The sequence below is a fragment of the Mytilus californianus genome, unplaced genomic scaffold (genome assembly GCF_021869535.1).
Source record: "Mytilus californianus isolate M0D057914Y unplaced genomic scaffold, xbMytCali1.0.p SCAF_5, whole genome shotgun sequence".
NCBI classification, from domain to species: Eukaryota; Metazoa; Mollusca; class Bivalvia; order Mytilida; family Mytilidae; genus Mytilus; species Mytilus californianus.
In genome coordinates, this window is record NW_026262701.1 from 26,442,629 (window position 1) to 26,463,418 (window position 20,790).

Consider the following 20,790-nt stretch of genomic DNA (forward strand, 5'->3'; position numbering starts at 1 on the left):
GTTTCCCGGTATGATTGCGTTCCTGTCCCCTGTCGGTGATTGATCTAAGTAGGAACCAGAAAATGGCAGATACCAAAAAAGTTGTAATCGACAAGAAAAATAAATATGATAGACAGTTGAGGTTAATATGTTCTATATTACTTAAGTAATGGTTTTACGAACAATCTCCCTTAGGTTTTAACACTATAGGTTTCGAACATTTGATACGGACATGAATTTATTCATCCTTTGATACAATGGAAGTACAAGGAACTCTATCTGTATGAGTACGGTAGAAGGGGTTATGTCGATATTGACAGTGCGTGAGAGCAGTTTTAAAGTCCTCAACGCTTGGTGTTCCAACAGCAGTGTCTTCTAGTTGGTTCTAATTGATTACCTGATCACTGTTTTCGCAAATGATTAGTTCATAGAACTTAGAAGGTCAGTGGTTTTCTCCGGGCACTCCGGCTTCCTCCACCAATAAAATCTGGCCACCACGAAATAGCCCAAAAGCGGTGCTTAAATGTGGCGTTAAAACACCAAAAATCAAATCAAATTAGTTCATAACTTCAAATATCATGAATATTGAGATATTTTGCTTGTTGGAAAGTCAAAACATTTTTTTTTGTACATGTCTTGTTCTTTCATGGTTGAGAAAACCCTTTATTCCCCGTGCTGGGCAATACTCCCAGAAATGGGTAATTTTGGGCAATATGATTTTTGTTTTGCCTGCGACTGCGATTATATATAAATCTTACTGAGAAACATTTCACATTTGTCTATATAACTATTTCTGTTCATGTATTTTGAGAGTTGCTGGACCAATACTTTCTCAAAATTACACACTAAAATTTAACTTAGACTCAAACAAGTGAATTTACACTATAAATTAAAATACTGTGCTGGACAATACTCATAAAACCTGTGTTTTTGCCACGTTGCAAACCATGTGTTCTTTACTTGTTTTTCCTCAATGTTTGTTGAATTTTCAAGCTACTTTAAGATGTGAACATTCTATCCTAAATTTATTTCTGAAAGTAAGTAAGAAAACTGAAATTTTACAATTCTAATTTTTAATATCATGTTGCATGTATTTCCCTTTTAAATTAAATCTTTAAAGTTTGCCTTTTCCCAATTAATAGATTAATGTTGTTTATTTGTAGATTGTGGGGAGACCATGGACAGTCAGCCTTAGAGTCAGCATGTGTCTGTTTAGTCAATGTCTCAGCTGTAGGGACAGAAATTCTTAAAAATATGATATTACCAGGTAAAGAACGCAAACACTTCTGATTATCTCACTATATTAAACTTAACCGTAAAAAAAATTTGTGAATAATTCAGACTAACCAGCTGAATTTTTAATGGCATTGCTGTATACATTAAAACCTATCAAGAGCCGAATTAAGAAATATCAGTTGTTGAAACCAATGCTATTTTTATGGAACTCAAGCAAATCTTTTATACTAATAACCTGTAATTAAATGTTTTTTCAATGTTTACTGTAAATTTCACTTTTTAATTGTACTTTTCTTACATTTACTGTGTCTATGTTCATATAAAAATTTTCCTCACTTGATCAAACAAGTTAGAATGGTGGGAAACAATTATAAATGTTGATGGTTTCTTGTAGGTGTTGGTTCATTCACAATTGTTGATGGAAACAAAGTAAGCGGAGAGGATGTAGGAAATAAGTAAGTACTGTTTTCTATATGGAAAGTAAATGCAGGTTTTTTGTCTTTTACTCCCATTTGTAATTTCCCTGGCAACTGGGATATGTTATAATAGCAGTGACCCTGAAGTCACCTGCCCTGGACTGCTTAGGGTTTTTGTATTCCAGTTGATTTGAATTGTTTGAAAAATAACTTTTTGGGCAGGGGTTATGAAAGAGATGGTCATTTCACATGTGGAATGTGTTAGATTACACTTTGCAATGTGTTTTAAGAAGTGAAGAATTATGTAACTGTTTATTGGATTAAGAAGTGACCTTTCTGAAAATGATGTCGTCTTGATTGGTGGGCCTTGAAAGAGCAACACACTGAAACTTTAGTATTCTGCTACACTCGCATATACATGTACAGTTGTAATGTTTCAAACATATTTAAGATGTCATTAATTTAATATATTTAAATTTTAAGCAATAATTATTCATAGATATTTATGACCAAATTTATTTGAAGAGTAATTTTTTGTTTGGGAAATGATTGAGCAATTATGACACATTTATTTGAAACCTTTTCATTGGAAGTCTTGTAGATTTAATTTTGTTTTGATCTAAGTAGTTCATCTACAGTTATCACTGGCCTGTAAACACTGAGATTGTGACTCTGAACTCTGCTCATGACAGGTGTAATTCTAATCTTAATTTACTAGGATTACCTGATTTTCTGAGGAAGGTCTGTGCTTCTCTTTGGCTACTACAGCTTCCTCTGCCAATAAAAACTGACTGTCATGATATCGCCAAGAGTGCTGATAGTGGCGTTAAACTCCTACAATCAATCAATCAATTTAGTTTTGAAAGTCGTGATAATTTGTGCACCCCTTTTTAACAATTCTTAGCAAGTATTAACTAATAAATATCTTATTGTATGTTGTAGTTTTTTCCTGACAAAAGACAGCATTGGGGAGGTATGTAGAAAATATACTATTGGAAAAGTATGTTAAGAAAGAGGATCAAGATCCACACAATGATTAGTATTCTTCTTGTAAGACTGTAAATTTATGCAAAAGAAATGTGTCTTCTTAATAGTGGGTGCCTTTTGCAAGGAAATGAATGAAAAAAATGTAAATCAAATAATGAAATATGCTGTATGAGAGAGGGGGTTGGTCCTTATCAGAGGAGACTATTGTAGTGTAAAAGACATCAGAAGTAGATATCAACTAGATTTTAGATTTGGGGAATTCAAATCGTATTTTAACATCATGAGACAATACTTTATACTTCAAAAGTTGTTAGTCTCAACCTTTAATCCAAATAAACCCTGTCATAGTTTATTACAAAATTAAAATTATGCAGTGAAGAGTTCAAATGATTCTCTCTGAATTATTTCTATTTGGATTATGTAGACAGGTTCCATCATTATTAATAGTCCAATGAATCTTTCATAATCACAAGAAATTATAATATAAAATATTTCTTTTATTTTCAATTTTACCATCATGTTCATCAAAATAACTAACACATACATTATAATTTTGATATTTCTCTGAAGAAATAATGTTGGACTTGGCTAAATTTCCTATGACTCTCTCTAATATTTTACCTAGACCTTGGGAAAAATTCTCCTATACAATTTTGGAAAAGTTTAAAGCAAAAGAACTTTGATTCATTCAGATTGTACTACATGTGTGTGTAGATTGTTCTACATGTGTGTGTAGATTGTACTACATGTGTGTGTACTGGATATATTTGCAGTCTAGAGCTAAAGCAGCGACAGAGTTACTGAGTGAACTGAATGATGATGTTAGTGGAGATTTTGTTGAAGAGGTAAGAAATAAGTAATTAGTAGGGGTGTTCCAAAGTAATATCTAGTTTAACAATACAAAGTAGTTAGTAATGTGTGAGGTGTATGTACAATTAGAAGTTCATTTCAAACTTCTCCTGTTAAATAAAAATTCTTCTTAAATAGAAATAAAAAAAATAAAAAATCATGAAGTGATTTTATTAGTTATTCAATCATTTGAAATTTTTCTCTGTCTAGATTGAAAATTCGTATTAAAGATATCATATCCAGTCACAAGAATATAATAACTAGAAAGGAAAACTGATAGATTAAAAAATTCAGAAGTAAGAAGTACTAGAACGTATAATTTAACATAGTCACTGCTGTACTTGAAGTTTGAAAGCTAAAAAAAAACATATTTATTATTGTGAATCTCTGATATCCATCCAAAAAAGCAAGATGAGTCAATTTGATTTTAAACCATATTGTAAAACATGTAGGACATTTTTTACACTATATATTTAGAACTGTTTTTATGATGTAGTTGGGAGGACATTATATTTTTTTGGACTGTCTGTCCATTAACCTGTCCCGTATCATGTTACAAATGTGGTTACATCATCAACTTGAAACTTAGTAGTTAGTACACATGTTAATTGTGATGTGAACTTTAAATAATATATGCCAAACTAGGGTTGGGGTCTAGATTTCCTTGTTCAGTGAACTTGAGAGCAGGGCATGATGTCCTAAGGACACATATTATTGTTAGTCATATTCACACTTTTTACATTAATTGGTACATCATAGTACTTTCTGATTTTACTATATAACAAAATTATCTAAAATAGCATATGCACAATGAAAGAGGCTGTTATAAGCTAGAAATCAGTATTGTTTCATTAATGAACATTTGTTGTTATTTACTTCAATATTTGAACAATTTTGAAATTAAACATAGTAACATTGATTTTAACATTTTCTCCCTCTATATGCTACTTGCTGTTATTCATAGTGACAAACATTTATTATGGTAAATTCATTTTATGTATTACATAGAGTGCTGAAAAACTGATCAGAGCAAATCCAGATTTTTTCTCAAGATTTACATTAGTGATAGCTACAAATCTATGTGAAAGGTAAGCATCTATTTTCATCACATAAGAATTACATTAAATGTGCAGATTCTGAAAAATTATAATAAAGTTTTGTGTTTAGATAGTGTAAAGGTGTAACGTCACAGTACCCAAATTGCACCGAGTACTCAAATTGCACCTACTCAGCAAAAATAACAGCTGAAATCTTATAAGTTTTCTTTGAGACTAAACAATTTGTATTTTAATGATTTGACATTTTACATGTCCTACAACATAGGTAAATATATTTAAAAGTACACAAAACATTCACAGTATATATCAACAGATGAAGTATTCACTGGAAAAAGTAAAATCTACAATAATGTTGCCATGCGACGTCCACAAAAAGTCATCTTTTAAAAATGATCAAATAAAATATGTTACAAGCATCCATTTCTTAAAAAATGAATAGTCAGCATAGACCAATGTCAAATTGTTCTAAATATTCGAAGAAATAAAACAAAACATCTGGTTTTTTTTTCGATTTTTAAGGATGTGAATTTAAGCATAGATGCAATTTGGGTTCTCCTCATTACAGAATCATGGATCGTTTTGATGTCATGCGACGTCCACAAAAAGTCATCTTTTAAAAATGAGCAAATACAATATGTTACAGGCATCAATTTCTTGAAAAATTAATAGCTAGCATGGACTATTGTCAAATTGTTCTAAATGTTTGAATAAATGACACAAAACATCAGTTATTCGATTTTTACGGACGTGAATTTAAGCATAGATGCAATTTGGGAACTCCTCATAACCAATCATGGGTCGTTTGGAGGTCGGTTCAAACCCATTTTTCTATGATTCAATATGGATTCAAAATTAGATTGGTATGAATATATAGAAAAAATAATACATCTACAAAATAAATACAGAATGGAAACTTTTGTCTAGATCATAAATAAACATAGGTGAAAAAACTGTCAAAATAGGTGCAATTTGGGTACCGTCACGTAAGAGGCATCTTGTAAGATATTTTGTCTAAAGAATGGCAGATCTGATGGTAGCATAAGGAAGTTTTCAGATGATTGGTTGGGGTTAGGTTGTATGATTTCCTCTGTGAAATGATTCATGAACATTCATGACCAGAACAAGTTCTATATATCAGTTGGTAGAATCTGAAAGTGGACGGACTTTACGAAAGGATACATAAATGGTCTGATCCTTAAAAAAAGACAATTGGGTAGAGTAAGAAATATACAATAGGTCACCTTGCAACTCCCAAAGAGAGTTGTTGTTTGGGTTCTTAATCAATTAATGTGGTGATTTTAAGTCTTCATTAATAACTATTGTCATTGAAGTGTAAACATTTTAAATTAATATTGTTGCTGTAACCCTATACAATAATGTTATATTTCAATGTTTTACAGAGAGTTATTAGAGTTAGATTCCTTGTTATCTAAGAGGAACATCCCATTGTTAGTATGTAGAAGTTATGGATTTATTGGTTACATGAGAATAGTCATCAAAGAACACACAGGTTAGTCAGAGGTTCTTAATGGACAAATTCCTGGTAAAATGGTAATCAAATAAAGTAATAATTTTGGGAGCATATAGTCACTGTTACTGTTTGTATGACACAGATGGTCACAAGAAAACTTATGTTTGCTAAATGCAATATCCACATATGGATAAAAAAAAACATTTTGACAAAGTACAGTGTATGGTTCAGGAATAACATACTTAAAAATTAGAAATTGGAAACATTAATTTTCTTCAGATAATTAGCTTTAAAAGCTTAGAGTAGTTACATCTCAAGAAAATTAAATAAGATCTTGATTATACCTAAACACTCCCTTGTTTTCTTTGAATACAATCATTAATGTATTACAAATAGTATAAGACACAGGACTAAGTTTTAAAAAAGATAATAATCCACTGAAGTAAAAGGACTAGATTAAATTTCTAATTTACAGCAGTGTTACCATACAACCTTCAACAATTGTTTACAAGTCTTTTCTATAAGGTAAGCCATGGAGGTCATAAGGTAAGCCATGGTCGTAAATTTATAAAAGACTATCAATGGCCCGATAGTAATCAGTAACATAAACAATAAGTATAAATAACAGGAAAACAACAACAACCACTGGACCACAAGCTCCTGGCTTAGCACAGGAACATAATATGAAAGGGTTAAACATCATAAGTGTTAATCTCTCCTTTAACTTGAAGATTAGAATAACACCTTAGAAATATTGTGAATTCAAAGAGCTTTTCTGGCTTTGTCTTTATTGGGAATGCCATAACCTAAAAACATTTAGGTCTGCAAAACAACAACCACTGGACCACAAGTTCCTGGCTTAGCACAGGAACATAATATGTCAGGGTAAAATATCATTGTAAGTGCATATATCTTCTCCTTACCTGTAGAGTACAGATGAATTATATTCTTTATTTTTATTTCAGTGATAGAATCACACCCAGACAGTGCTCATGAAGATTTAAGGTTAGATCATCCTTTTCCAAGACTTATCGATTATTGTAATTCTCTAGATCTGGATTCCATGGATCAGAAGGTAAATATGATTGTATTATATGCTTAAAGAAGATGTTACTTTTCTACAGAAAGATTTCAACTCATATAGGATTTAGATTTAAATTATTGTTATTGAATGAGCTAGAATAATGTAATTTAATGGATAAAATGTCATAATGATATCCTAAAAAAAAATAATTGATGAATGTATGCTTAATGTCCAATTGGTCAGTTATACTGTCATGTCCAAGAACCAGGTCAAATTGTAAATTAGGTTCTCTGCTCTGAACAATTAAGATTGACTTATAGAACTTGTAAAATAAAATTAATCTTTCTAAAAGCTCTTGCTCACATCAAGTCAGATTGTATATCAGTACAAACATTTAAGATATCCATTTTATACTATAAACTATATTATTATATCATATCACGATTATATGACTAAGTCATTTACATATACATTTTCCTGTACTTAGATCACACTGTTTGAAAGATTACAGTGATATCTGATGTTAATCAGTAACATTTGCACTGACATTTAAGTCTTATAAATTTTGTCATTTTTTATTGTATTGGTATGACGTTAGCGTCGTCGTTGTCGTCGTCGTCCGAAGACACATTGGTTTTCGCACTCTAACTTTAGTCTAAGTGAATGAATCTCTATGAAATTTTACCATAAGGTTCAATACCACAAAAGGAAGGTTGGGATTGATTTTGGGGGTTATGGTACCAACAGTTAAGGAATAAGGGGCTAAAAAGGGGTCAAAAATAAGCATTTTTGTAACTTCCAGACATAACTTGTGTGTTAGTGTATGGATCTCTCTGACATTGTACCACAAGGTTCCATACCACAAAGGGAATGCTGGGATTGATTTTGGGGGGTAATTGCCTCAAAATTTTAGGAATTAGGGGCAAAAAACAAGCATTCTTCTAGTTTCATGATAATAACTTGTGTGTAAGTGTATGGATCTTTATGAAATTGTACTACAAGGTTCCATATCACAAAGGGAAAGCTGGAATTAAGTTTGGGGGTAATTGCCCAAAATGTTTAGGAATAAGGGGCCAAAAATAAGCATTTTTAAAGGCAGTGCTTTAATGCCTTTCTAGTTGCCGGGTTAATCCTTCCTTCCGCGATATCCAACTTATCTACGTGGGGGGTCATTAGACTCCAAGTAGATCCGGAAATGTTGAATTCTCTCCTCTTCTTATTGCGATATAAAATGTTTTTTGTTTCATTTCATTTACATTGGGAAATAGAGAAACGATCATTGTGTTTTGTTAGTTTTAAAAACTTTTGATATGTTAGTATTTTGCATTATAAGCAGTCAACCGATTGACAAACTAGAATTATTTGAATTCCGTGTGGAAAGAGCTCGGGTTAATTTCGAGTGTTATCTGCAATCTAGATGTTTATAAATCATTTCAGTCGTTGATATAATAATAAAAGGTCGACTGAACATGAATTATATTATACAATTTAAAGCGCATTTCTGTTTATGCACGTGAACCCGTCTAACGTTATTTTCGCAGTTATATAGTAGCAAATTATCGTTCCTGAATAGGTGGCGCCGTGGTAGCGGATCCTGTTCCTCTACTTCCGGTTTCTGCACTGTGCAACTATTTCAGTTATATTTTTAATTAACGATGCCAAGTACTTGTTGTTGTGTACCTGGATGTCATTTAAGAGGAGGACATGCATTTCCAAATGACTTAAAAAGAAGGAAAAGTTGGATCAACGCCATGGCCCATACGCAGATTGGACGAGAACACGATGATATCGTGGAGTCCATCTCAATCAGCTGTTGTTTGCAAGGCACGTTTTACTGAAAAAGACTACGTGCAGGAAACTATTCATGGTAAAACTCTATTTTCTTTGTGAAATATATAGTTATATATGTAATCGCCATGCGAATAAACCAAAGTCTGTTTACAACCGCAATTATCGTTTTAGAATAAAAGGGGGTGGGTAATTCAAGACGTCATAATTTTTTGGATTACGATTCAATGTGATCTGTTTGAGATTTTTTGGTGATTGCTACAATTATAATGATTTCTTACAAGAGGTATATCATACTGAGAATTATTTTAGCAGTAATTATGCTAATGTAGTAATGACAGGAATGCATAAGCTATGCCTCATAGACTTTCTTGAAAAATATCAATGACAATGTTAACAGGAACAAAACAATGACATGCTCTCATCTATATTATAGTTATTTAGGTACAAACAATGTACGTTTGTTGCATAAGTCTCTCATTGTTTGTCCTTTGGATTTACATAACATACATTGAATCAGACAAACATAGTTTTATCCAGATTGTAATGAATAAATCTAGTTAATATTTCGCCAGGTAGTACAAAGTATACATTGCTAATGGAAGTTCTTTTAATTATAAAAAACTAATGTTTTATAACCTTTTTCAGGGCGCAAACCCACCATACAGAGACTTAAGTCTACTGCAATTCCCAGCCTATTTTCCTGGACCAAGCAAGAGACTGAATCGTCCGCAAAAAGAAAAGTCAGGGCAGTTTCCTGTGAAAACAAAAGAACTAAACTTGATAAATATTGTAGTAGAAATCTAGAGGAAAGTTTTGATTGTAAAGTTGGTTTTCCTGAAGAAGTCATTCATACTGCAGAAAGGATTTATGACTGTCCACCACCAACTGCCGAGCTAATGTTGAGCTTCACAGATGGAATTACGCAAACACCATCAATGCCTATGTTTTCAGCAGAGAATTTTGAAATGAAGACACGTGACACAGCCATGCATTTTTATACCGGTTTAGAGTTGTATACTAAATTTTTATTTGTTTTGACCACACTTGGTCCAGCAACACATTGTTTGAGATACATATATTTTCAAATTGATAGGGTGTCAGTTGAAAATCAGTTTTTTTATGACTTTGATGAAATTGAGGCATCATACAACCAACTTTGAACTGTCTAGATTCTAGATTGAATCTAGTGTTAAGAATATTGTGTATACATGGATTGTTTTTATGTCTAAACAGTGGTGTGAGGCTAACACTTGGCCATCTAGTGGTTTAGTCAGGTGTTTTTCACCATCCAACTTCAAATTAAAGTTTCCTACGACTTGGATTATTATTGACAGCACAGAATATCCCGTGATAAAACCTAAAGCTCCTAGAGCTCAGGCAACCTTTTCATCAAATAAAAACAGAAACACTGAAAATTCTTGAATGTTCGACACCTGGTGGTTTAGTCAACTATGTCTCTATGTCACATAGAGCGAATTATTGGACTTGGCAAAACATACAAAATTCTAATAAATCCTATGAATGGAACTGAAACAAAACTTTCATCTGAAATAACATTTAGTTGTTTTATGTTGTGTAATTTTAGAACTTGTATTGTGCCAAAGGATGCATAAATAAAAGTGACGCAATGAATTTTGTTCTGATATATATATATTTACAATTACATGCACATGTAAATTGTAATGCATATAAAAATAAGGAGATGTGGTATGATATTCAGTGAGTTTATCAAACTAAAGTGCATAAGAAATGGGTTTAAGCAGTTACAGGTGTTACTGTCACCGTACAATCTCCAACAATGAGAAAAACTCGTACCCTGTAAAAAATTTCAGAGATCTTACAACTAAGTTTTGTTGTCTCACCTTGACTTTGGTGAATTTTTTATATCTGTTGATGTAAATATAAAAAAGGAGATGTGGTATGATTGCCAATGAGACAACTCTCCACACATGCACAAGAGACCAAATGACACAGAAATTAACAGCTATAGGTCACAGTATGGCCTTCAACAATGAGCAAAGCCCATACCGCACAGTCAGCTATAAAAGGCCCAGAAATGACAATGTAAAACAATTCAAACAAGAAAACTAACGGCCTATTTTATGTAAAAAAATGAACAAATATAACAAATATGCAACACATAAACAAACGACAACCACTGAATTACACTTTTATAGGCTCCTGACTTGGGACAGGCACATACATGTACATACACATGATACAGAATGTGGCGGGCTTAAACATGTTAGCGGGATCCCAACCCTCCCCCTAACCTGGGACAGTGGTGTAACAGTACAATATAAGAAAGAACTATAAAAATCAGTTGAAAGAGGCTAAACTCATCAGATGGATAAATACAAATACAAGTGGACGTGGTCGGGTAGTTGTACATCCAAACAACAAAAAGACACTAAGTACAAATCTGAGAGTACTCGCAGTTACTGACAGCTAGTTCATTGCCACTAACAACTGATAAAAAAATCTTGCATCTAAGACTAAATTATCAATCCGTAAGCTCCCTTTAGAATTTTATAAATTTTAGATTTTACATTTCTGAGTTATGGGGTTTTATTCATTAAAAAAGGGGGGATTTTCCAGTTTTTGGACAACAACTCAAAAATGCTTTAAGCAGTTCACATGAAACTTTGGTGAATTATTTATAGCTATTGATGTAATCTCCCTATTGATTTTCATAAATTTCAAATATGACATTGAGAAGAAATTGAACTTTATTTGATTATAGTCTGGCAACAGATTTATTAAGTATTGCACAACAGCACAGTGTATTGCACAACAGCAAGAAATCTTTAATTGAATATAAATTCAATTCATATAACCGATTTCAAGTTCATTGACTACATTTATTCAGAAACTATAATATGTCAAATATTTAATTACAATCCAAATTCAGACCTGTATCAAGCTTGAATATTGTGTCCATTTTTGCCCAAGCTGTTCAAGGTAGTACCTCTGCGGGTGTATCCAGCTGCGCTCAGCGAATCAGTTTATCTCTTAATTAAGAACTCCTTTTTATACGACCGCAAAAACTTTTTGTGGTCGTATATTGGTATGACGTTGGCGTTGTCGTCGTCGTCCGAAGACACATTAGTTTTCGCACTCTAACTTTAGTTTAAGTGAATGGATCTCAATGAAATTTTAAAATAAGGTTCAATACCACAAAAGGAAAGTGGGGATTGATTTTGGGGGTTATGGTACCAACAGTTAAGGAATAAGGGGCCAAAAATAAGCATTTTTGTAACTTCCAGACATAGCTTGTAAGTGTATGGATCTCTCTGACATTGTACCACAAGGTTCCATATCACAAAGGGAATGCTGGGATTGATTTTTGGGGGTAATTGCCTCCAAATTTTAGGAATTAGGGGCCAAAAAGGGGCAAAAAAAAAAGCATTTTTCTAGTTTCATGACAATAACTTGTGTGCAAGTCTATGGATCTCTCTGACATTGTATCACAAGGTTCCATATCACAAAGGGAATGCTGGGATTGAATTTGGGGGTAATTGCCTCCAAATTTTAGGAATTAGGGGCCAAAAAGGGGCAAAAAACAAGCATTTTTCTAGTTTCATGGCAATAACTTGTGTGTAAGTGTATGGATCTTTATGAAATTGTATTACAAGGTTCCATATCACAAAGGGAAAGCTGGAATTGAGTTTGGGGGTAATTGCCCAAAAAGTTTAGGAATAAGGGGCCAAAAATAAGCATTTTTCTAGTTTCCAGACAATAACTTGTGTTCAAGTGTATGGATCTCTCTGAAATTGTACTGCAAGGTACCATACCACAAAGGGAATGCTGGGATTGATTTTGGGGGTAATTGCCTCCAAATTTTAGGAATTAGGGGCCAAAAAGGGGCAAAAAACAAGCATTTTTCTAGTTTCATGACAATAACTTGTGTGTAAGTCTATGGATCTCTCTGACATTGTATCACATGGTTCCATATCACAAAGGGAATGCTGGGATTGATTTTGGGGGTAATTGCCTCCAAATTTTAGGAATTAGGGGCCAAAAAGGGGCAAAAAACAAGCATTTTTCTAGTTTCATGGCAATAACTTGTGTGTAAGTGTATGGATCTTTATGAAATTGTACTACAAGGTTCCATATCACAAAGAGAAAGCTGGGTTTGAGTTTAAGGTTAATTGCCCTAAACGTTTAGGAATTTGGGACCAAAAAGGGGCCAAAAAACAAACATTTTTCTAGTTTCCAGACAATAACTTGTGTTCAAGTGTATGGATCTCTCTGAAATTGTACTGCAAGGTACCATACCACAAAGGGAAGGCTGGGATTGAGTTTTGGGGTGATGAATCATAAGGGGGTTCAAAAAAATTTTTGGGGGAGATTCTTTTTTCTTTTTTTTCTTTAAAATTTTCCATTTTAAATTGGTTATTTCTGATTTATATATAAAAGCAAATAATAATGATATGGTTTGAATAGGTAAATTAAATTTTTTTAAGTATCTTAGACCACTTTCATTCTGTGTCAGAAACCTATGCTGTGTCAAATATTTAATTACAATCCAAATTCAGTGCTGAATCAAGCTTGAATGTTGTGTTCATACTTGCCCCAACTGTTCAGGGTTCGACCTCTGCGGTCGTATCAAGCTGCGCCCCAGCGGAGCATTTTATTTCATTCATAAATTACTTTTTGCTTGGAAATATAATTTTGCTTGGAGTTGAAAGAGTTGACATGTTGCAATGTACATTTACTCTACATAGTTCTATGGTACCAAATCAAAAGTTTATATAAAGAAAGAAGTCAAAGGTTTCCCATCATAGTTTAGTTACATACATTTTTTTTGTACCTGAGGTCGTTGAATATAGATCATTATATAAATAAGGAGATGTGTTATGATTGCCAATGAAAAAACTAAGGATTTTCTTATCCAAGGAATAGATTACCTTAGCCGTATTTGGCACAACTTTTTGGAATTTTGGGTCCTCAATGCTCTTCAACTTTGTACTTGTTTGGCTTTGTTACTATTTTGATCTGAACGTCACTGATGAGTCTTATGTAGACGAAACACACGTCTGGCGTATTAAATTATAATCCTGGTACCTTTGATAACTAATTTGACTATAAACATAGATAAAAAAGGTACAAACTGGACATAATGCACTAGTTCATAAACAAGTGAGAACAATCGCCTTCATATAGTGCTCAGAATATGACATTCATAAAACTTATTCAATATCATTAGAGAACTCTAAATCTTAAATACTGAAAGCCACCTCTGATAAGTACACTGTACTATGCAAGATAATGATATAACTGGACTTAAAATACACACAACCTGTAATTAACTGCCTTTACAGCGCTTTCGTGCTTTGATTCTAGTTTCCAGACAATAACTTATGTTGAAGTGTATGGAACTCTCTGAAATTGTACTGCAAGGTACCATACCACAAAAGGAAGGCTGGGATTGATTTTGGGGGTAATTGCCTCAAAATTTTAGGAATTAGGAGCCAAAAAGGGGCAAAAAACAATCATTTTTCTAGTTTCAGGACAATAACTTGTGTGTAAGTGTATGGATCTTTATCAAATTGTACTACAAGGTTCCATATTACAAAGGGAAAGCTGGGTTTGAGTTTGGGGGTAATTGCCCGAAATGTTTAGGAATTTGGGGCCAAAAAGGGGCCTAAAAACAAGCATTTTTCTTGTTTCCAGACAATAACTTGTGTTCAAGTGTATGGATCTCTCTGAAATTGTACTGCAAGGTACCATACCACAAAGGGAAGGCTGGGACTGAGTTTGGGGGTGATGAATCATAAGGGGGTTTAAAAAATTTGGAGGAGTTTTTTTTTTTTTCTTTAAAATTTTCCATTTTAAATTGGTTATTTCTGATTTATATATAAAAGCAAATAATAATGATATGGTTTGAATAGGTAAATTAAAAAATTTTAAGTTCTTAAACCACATTCATTCTGTGTCAGAAACCTATGCTGTGTCAAATATTTAATCACAATCCAAATTCAGTGCTGTATCAAGCTTGAATGTTGTGTCCATACTTGCCCCCAACTGTTCAGGGTTTGACCTCTGCGGTCGTATCAAGCTGCGCCTAGCAGAGCATTTTATTATATCCTGAGATTCCTGAACTATGTTAATAAACTAAAAAATATGTGATAATAAATTTTATTTTTTTATAAATTTCAGGACCATTCACACACACCATGGATAGTAATAGTTTATAAGTATTTACAGAAATGGAGAGAATCAGTATGTATTATATTACATTGTATTACATTATATTACATTATATTACATTATATTACATAGCATCTTTTTTCATATTGCATGTTTTTTGTTAACACAGGCAATTAAGACTATTATGATTTGAATGTGGTGTAAATAAGATTGCACAGTTATGGTAAAACATGGTGAAGAAAATGTTCTTATCAGTTAAAGATTGATACCTGTTTCCCACAGGCACTTGTATCTGAAAAAAATTACCTATATACTTTAATATAACACAAGGTTATAGCATCTAGCTTTTTATCTGGCCTAAATCATATAAATAGTAGGAAATATTGTTCTATTTTGATAACCCTGTAACAACAAATATAATGATTATACATGAATAAATATACACATTAATTTTGAATTTACTACTGTGAAAGCACTTTTATTCATGGGTATCAATTTTCGTGGATTGAGAAAAAGTTACATGTTCGTGGGTTCTTCAATTTGTGGATTTTAGTTTTCTGAAAAAAAAATTGATTTAAGAATTTGAACCCATAAGAAACGAAGATTCTTTAAAATAATCATATGGTGTTCATTTTCACTTAATATTCGTCTTTCATTTCTGACAACATTCATCAAATTTCTTTAAAAGATAATTGCTTTTAGAAATAAGCTGATTCATCTCTGAATACAAATTGTCTCATTGAAGGAAATTGCTTACTAAACATTTTAATTGTTGCACAAATAATCAGAAGTGGTCTCTGGTGACACTAATTAACCCAAGATAGAATGATCAACAGATTAATGATCATCAAAGGTGTTAACTGGACCATAAACATGTCATTTAAAGAAAAAGGTTGTATAAAAAATGCTACAATTGTACTTTGAATAAATACTTTCGAAAAATAAAAAACAAGCCCAATATGAAATTTATATTATTTTTCGTGAGAGAATTATGAGGAGATAGAATGAACAATTCATCATCATATATCTCCACCCGAAGTCGTCAGAAATTATCTTTCAAAACTTATTTTCAAGGAGAATTAAAAGGTTGATAGTCATACAACTTAAGATGTTTAAAGATTAAAATCCTGTCTGAAGTTTTACATGCTACACTGGTGCTACGCCACTGCATATAGTTCATATTCCGTTTGCTGATATTCAATGTTTTCTGTAGATTATATGTCCGTATCCGTAGTCAAACCTACAGGGGATCTTTCCAAGTCTTGATTTGGACAACAGTTGTTATATTTCGTTGGACACTTAAATTCGTGGATAAAGCCTTCCACGAAAACCACGAAAATTGGGACCCCACGAATAAAAGTACTTTCACAGTATATGATTCACACATATATAAACCAACAAAATACACTAACAGTACTAAGTGAAGCTTTATTTCTGTTACAGCATGATGGAAATGCACCAAAGAATTATAAAGAAAAATTACTGTTTAAGGAATTTATCAAACAAGGTAAATTTAGATGTTTTGTAATTTTATTGCATCCTCTTTTACTGTTAAGGGCTGTTCCATTAATACATACATGGTAAGGCACTGTAAAAAATAGGTTTACCATTCATAGAGGCAATTCTGTGAATGGTATGATTGCCAATGAGACAACTATCCACCAAAGTTCAAAAGAAGTGGATGTAAGCAATTGTAGGCAACCATACAGCCTCTCAATAATGAGAAGACCCATACCATATATTCGGCTATAAAAGAGCCTTACATGAAAAATATGAAACAATTCAATTGAGAAAATTAATAGCCTAATTTATAACAAAACAATTTACGAAAAAACAAATATGACCGACATGAACCAACGACAACCACTGAACTACAGTCTCCTGACAGACGCATATAGAATGTGGCGGGGTTAAACTAGTTTACTGGTGCCAAATCCTTCCCCTAACCTTGGACAGTGGTGTAACAGTACAATATAAGAATAAACTTAACTATAAAAATCAGTTGAAAAGGGCTTAACTCATCAGATCAATAAAAAACAGAAAATATCTAATGAAAACACAGACGGATGTGGCAGTATATCTATACATCCAACAAAAAAGACACTAAGTAAAGATCTGAGAGTACTCACAGTTACTGACAGCTAGTTCAAAGCCAATAACAGCTAATAAAAAAATCATGTATATAAGACTAAAATATCAATTAGTACACACCCAACATCCAATGGATTAAGTGAAAAAACACCATTAACAGTCAGAGAAAAACATGACCTTGTTCAATGCCAAAATATAGATATTGACAGATTGTAGTACCATGATTGTACATATGTGTGTAACAATAATATGTAGTATGATTTTGAATTTACTTGGGGCCTCTGTGGTCGAGTGGTCTAAGTAGTTGAACTACTGTATCACTAGCCAGTCAACACTGAGGTTGTGAGTTCGAATCCTGGGCAGGTGCACTCGACTCCAATCTGAATTGACTAGGATTGGCAGTTTTCCTACCGAAGGTCTGAGGTTCTCTGGCACTCTGGCTTCCTCCACCAATAAAAACTGACCGCCACGAAAAAGCACAATAGTGTTGAAAGTGGCGTTAAACACCAATCAATCAATCAATTTTATTTTACTGATAACAAAATCAATATTTATACCAAGAAAAACAATATTCAAAGATATAATTACAGTGTTGAATTGGTAACCTTTAAGGATAAGTTTATTTAAAGGATTGATAAGTTTACCTGGATCGTATCTAATTTGCCAGTAATACATGGATACCACTCATTGAAATCCAAAACATCACTACAGACACAGGCATAGCAAACAAGTTGTGATATATAAACACCGTAAGATGTTGCCAGAGGAACATCACTGTACAAAAAAAGGAAAATTAACAATAGGGAAAGAAAATCGTCCCTTTTGTGTCTATGTTTCTTTGTTATATGAACCACCGTTGAAGATTTTATTAAGGTACATTTACTACTAGATTAAAACAAATTATTTCTTGACTTTGAATTTAAAGCAAATATAATAATACATATGTATGCTACGTCATTGTATTTCTGGTTGAGTGTTGTCTCATCATTGGCAATCATACCACATCTTCTGTTAATCTTTGACTAAAATTTGTAGGTATAAGGACAAATAAAGAAGGCTTTCCATTGGATGAAGAAAATTTTGATGAAGCAGTAAAGAGTGTCAACACAGCTTTGGTACCCAGCAGTGTATGTTGTATAGTATTGTTGCATGTAAAAAATATGAAGTTAGAGTAAAAGGGTCAACAGATGTCACCAGAAGGAGAGGAACGTTAACAAGATATACAGAAATTTCATTATGTGTATTAAAATGAAGCAAGCCAACCATGATTGAAATTATTGAAACGCTTGCAGCACTCACCACTTATGGAATTAAAATCTTAATTTATGAAATATTTGGTTAAGAGTTATAAAAGGAATAGCTTTTAATACAAAGGGTGAATTATATCTTTAAATTTATGAAATTTCAAATTTGGGCTTTAGCATAATTTAGCACAAGTTCTATTCTTTTTATATAGTTTTATACTTGTAATGTTGTTGTGAAATCATTTTGAACTGCTTCTTAAGATATTAAGATATCCCAAGCATTGGCCTCATTCTCTAACCAATGTCTCTAATCTACAAATGTGTTTAGTAAGAAGCTTATTAGGATATATCCCATAAAATTTGAGATTTTTTTTGGAGAACTCTGTTAAAATTTTTCTCTGTTTCAGAGACAAACGTTCTTGAAATAGTACCAGTTTATAAATTTACTAAAAAAGTATACCATGGGACACCAGAACTGCTTATTTGGTTCACTATAGCTTACGTTGATTTATAGGGATTAAATAGGCCATGCATAGACATCTCTGTCATGGTATAAATAATGATTTCCCATTGTATCACTGTACTCAACAGTAATTATATGACATTGTATGAGTTCATTAAGTATTTGTGGCCAATTTTGTATAGTTGTCAAAAGTAAGGATATTATAAAATTGCTCATATTGATTTTTATTCAGAGATTTAAAATTATGGTTGACTCTGATAACATTTACATAGTATGTCTGATTCCACCCCCCCCCCCCCCCTTTCAAAACTGAAAGAGAACTTATAAGTTATATTAACCTTTCATCTTTTATATCTACTTTATTGTTCTCCTGTTCTCCTTTTTTTTAAAAAGATTGAAACTTTGACCCATACTGTGTTTGATATCCTTTCCCTTCATTAGGTATTGTATCTGTACTTCTTGTGAACTTTGTTATTGTGAGTGTTCTTTACCCAAAAGAACATAAGAAAATGCATTGAATAATGAATCCAATGCCACTCATCATATCATCCTTCAGTCCTTCTTTCATTACAAAATTCAGTTTTCAGGATTAATTTCCTTTGTAGATATTTAGCTGAATTGTAAGTTTATAAGTATAGAATGGTCTATGATCTTGTTTGTGATTTGTATTGGAAGATCTACATTTCACAGATTATGATCCTTGAACCTAAAATTTCAAGAAAATTGTATCAGTGCTTGTTCTGACTTTTATTGTTATACCCATAGATATTGAACTGATTTTTGGTAAAAAAAAATTAATGAAAAGTAAACTAGTTCAAATCTTTCATTAGTATATGTTCATAACCAAGAATAAATGTGTTATAAAAAACCATTACTACATCTTCAACACTTGTTCATTCCTCAAACTATCAATTTAATTTCTTATGATTTTACCTATCAATATTTTATATCTATTCTAGATGCCAAGTGAAGTGAGAAAGCTGTTTGAAGATCCGTGTTGTAAGAACTTAGATTCTGAGGTAAGCTAAATCAGATGTTTCATTGACTTGTAAAATCATCATTGAAAATGATATACAAGATATTTCTAAAAAAGAGCTATTCATGTATTCATGTTTATATAAGATGGTCTGGATGGTGTTTACATACTAGAGAATAATGACAAAAAGATTAATGAATAGAAAAGAATAAGCAAAACAAAGAACAGAGAATAGTGGATTGTAAAAGTGTAATGAATAACTGTGGAAAACAAAAGAATTATGGAATACAATACTGATTATACAAATGAACAATGTACAAAATAAAGAAATCATGTAGTTACAGATAAATCTAATAGTCAAAAATTTCAAAAATTTTACAGAATAAGCATTAAAAGTAATATGAAATGAGTTTCAAAAAATTTTAATGTTCAGGAAATTGTTAAACTAATGCATGCATATATACTAAAGTAAGTCCTATATGCACTTTTTTTCGAATCTATAACGTATAATCGACACATAATATTTCATTCGGTGATTGTTAATCGTTAGCTTATTAACTTTCAAGTTTGTTGCCGAAGTTTACCGGATTGTGACATTGAAAAACAATTAACACAGAAGCACATGGAGCATGTAAAACATAAGTGAACTGAATGCATTCCCATGTGTTTAATAAACTTTTCAATAACTTGTTAAATGATTTTGTGTATTTAATTTGTTCTTGAAGAATCGATTATTACAATTTTGATACCTTCCAATGCACGTTTGTTTACATTCTGTCATCATGGTTTTCCCTCGCACTTGGGCTGTGACGTGGCCAAAGTTCTAACGAGAGGTCTCGTAATTAAGGGTACTGCATACGGAAAAGTATCGACCAATTAGTATACGCGAAGACAATAATTCAACCGCAGTACAAATGTACATTTTTGAAGATTTTGATAAGATAATGGATTTTCTTTCACAAGAAAGTCCATGTACACTTGATTTATAATACAACTTAGCCATTCAAGTAGATAAAACATATTCAACTTGTTTTTTAAATTTGAAAGTTTCA

The 20,790-nt window shown here is 32.3% G+C and overlaps 1 protein-coding gene across 2 annotated transcripts in view; it reads left to right on the forward strand.

Annotated features, from left to right (window-relative positions):
• LOC127703159 (NEDD8-activating enzyme E1 regulatory subunit-like) overlaps window positions 1-20,790 on the forward strand; it is a 37,740-nt gene continuing 16,950 nt past the window's right edge. The window contains exons 1-12 of one of the 2 annotated variants that reach the window (XM_052207681.1): window positions 1-121; window positions 1,143-1,246; window positions 1,610-1,670; window positions 2,574-2,604; window positions 3,392-3,463; window positions 4,476-4,555; window positions 5,926-6,035; window positions 6,962-7,071; window positions 14,974-15,036; window positions 16,408-16,471; window positions 18,091-18,182; window positions 19,722-19,781. In XM_052207681.1, the coding sequence (XP_052063641.1) occupies window positions 63-121; window positions 1,143-1,246; window positions 1,610-1,670; window positions 2,574-2,604; window positions 3,392-3,463; window positions 4,476-4,555; window positions 5,926-6,035; window positions 6,962-7,071; window positions 14,974-15,036; window positions 16,408-16,471; window positions 18,091-18,182; window positions 19,722-19,781 (906 nt within the window). In that variant the 5' untranslated portion in view covers window positions 1-62. The remainder of the gene's footprint in view (window positions 122-1,142; window positions 1,247-1,609; window positions 1,671-2,573; window positions 2,605-3,391; window positions 3,464-4,475; window positions 4,556-5,925; window positions 6,036-6,961; window positions 7,072-14,973; window positions 15,037-16,407; window positions 16,472-18,090; window positions 18,183-19,721; window positions 19,782-20,790) is intronic. The other variant, XM_052207682.1, reaches the window with a different exon arrangement.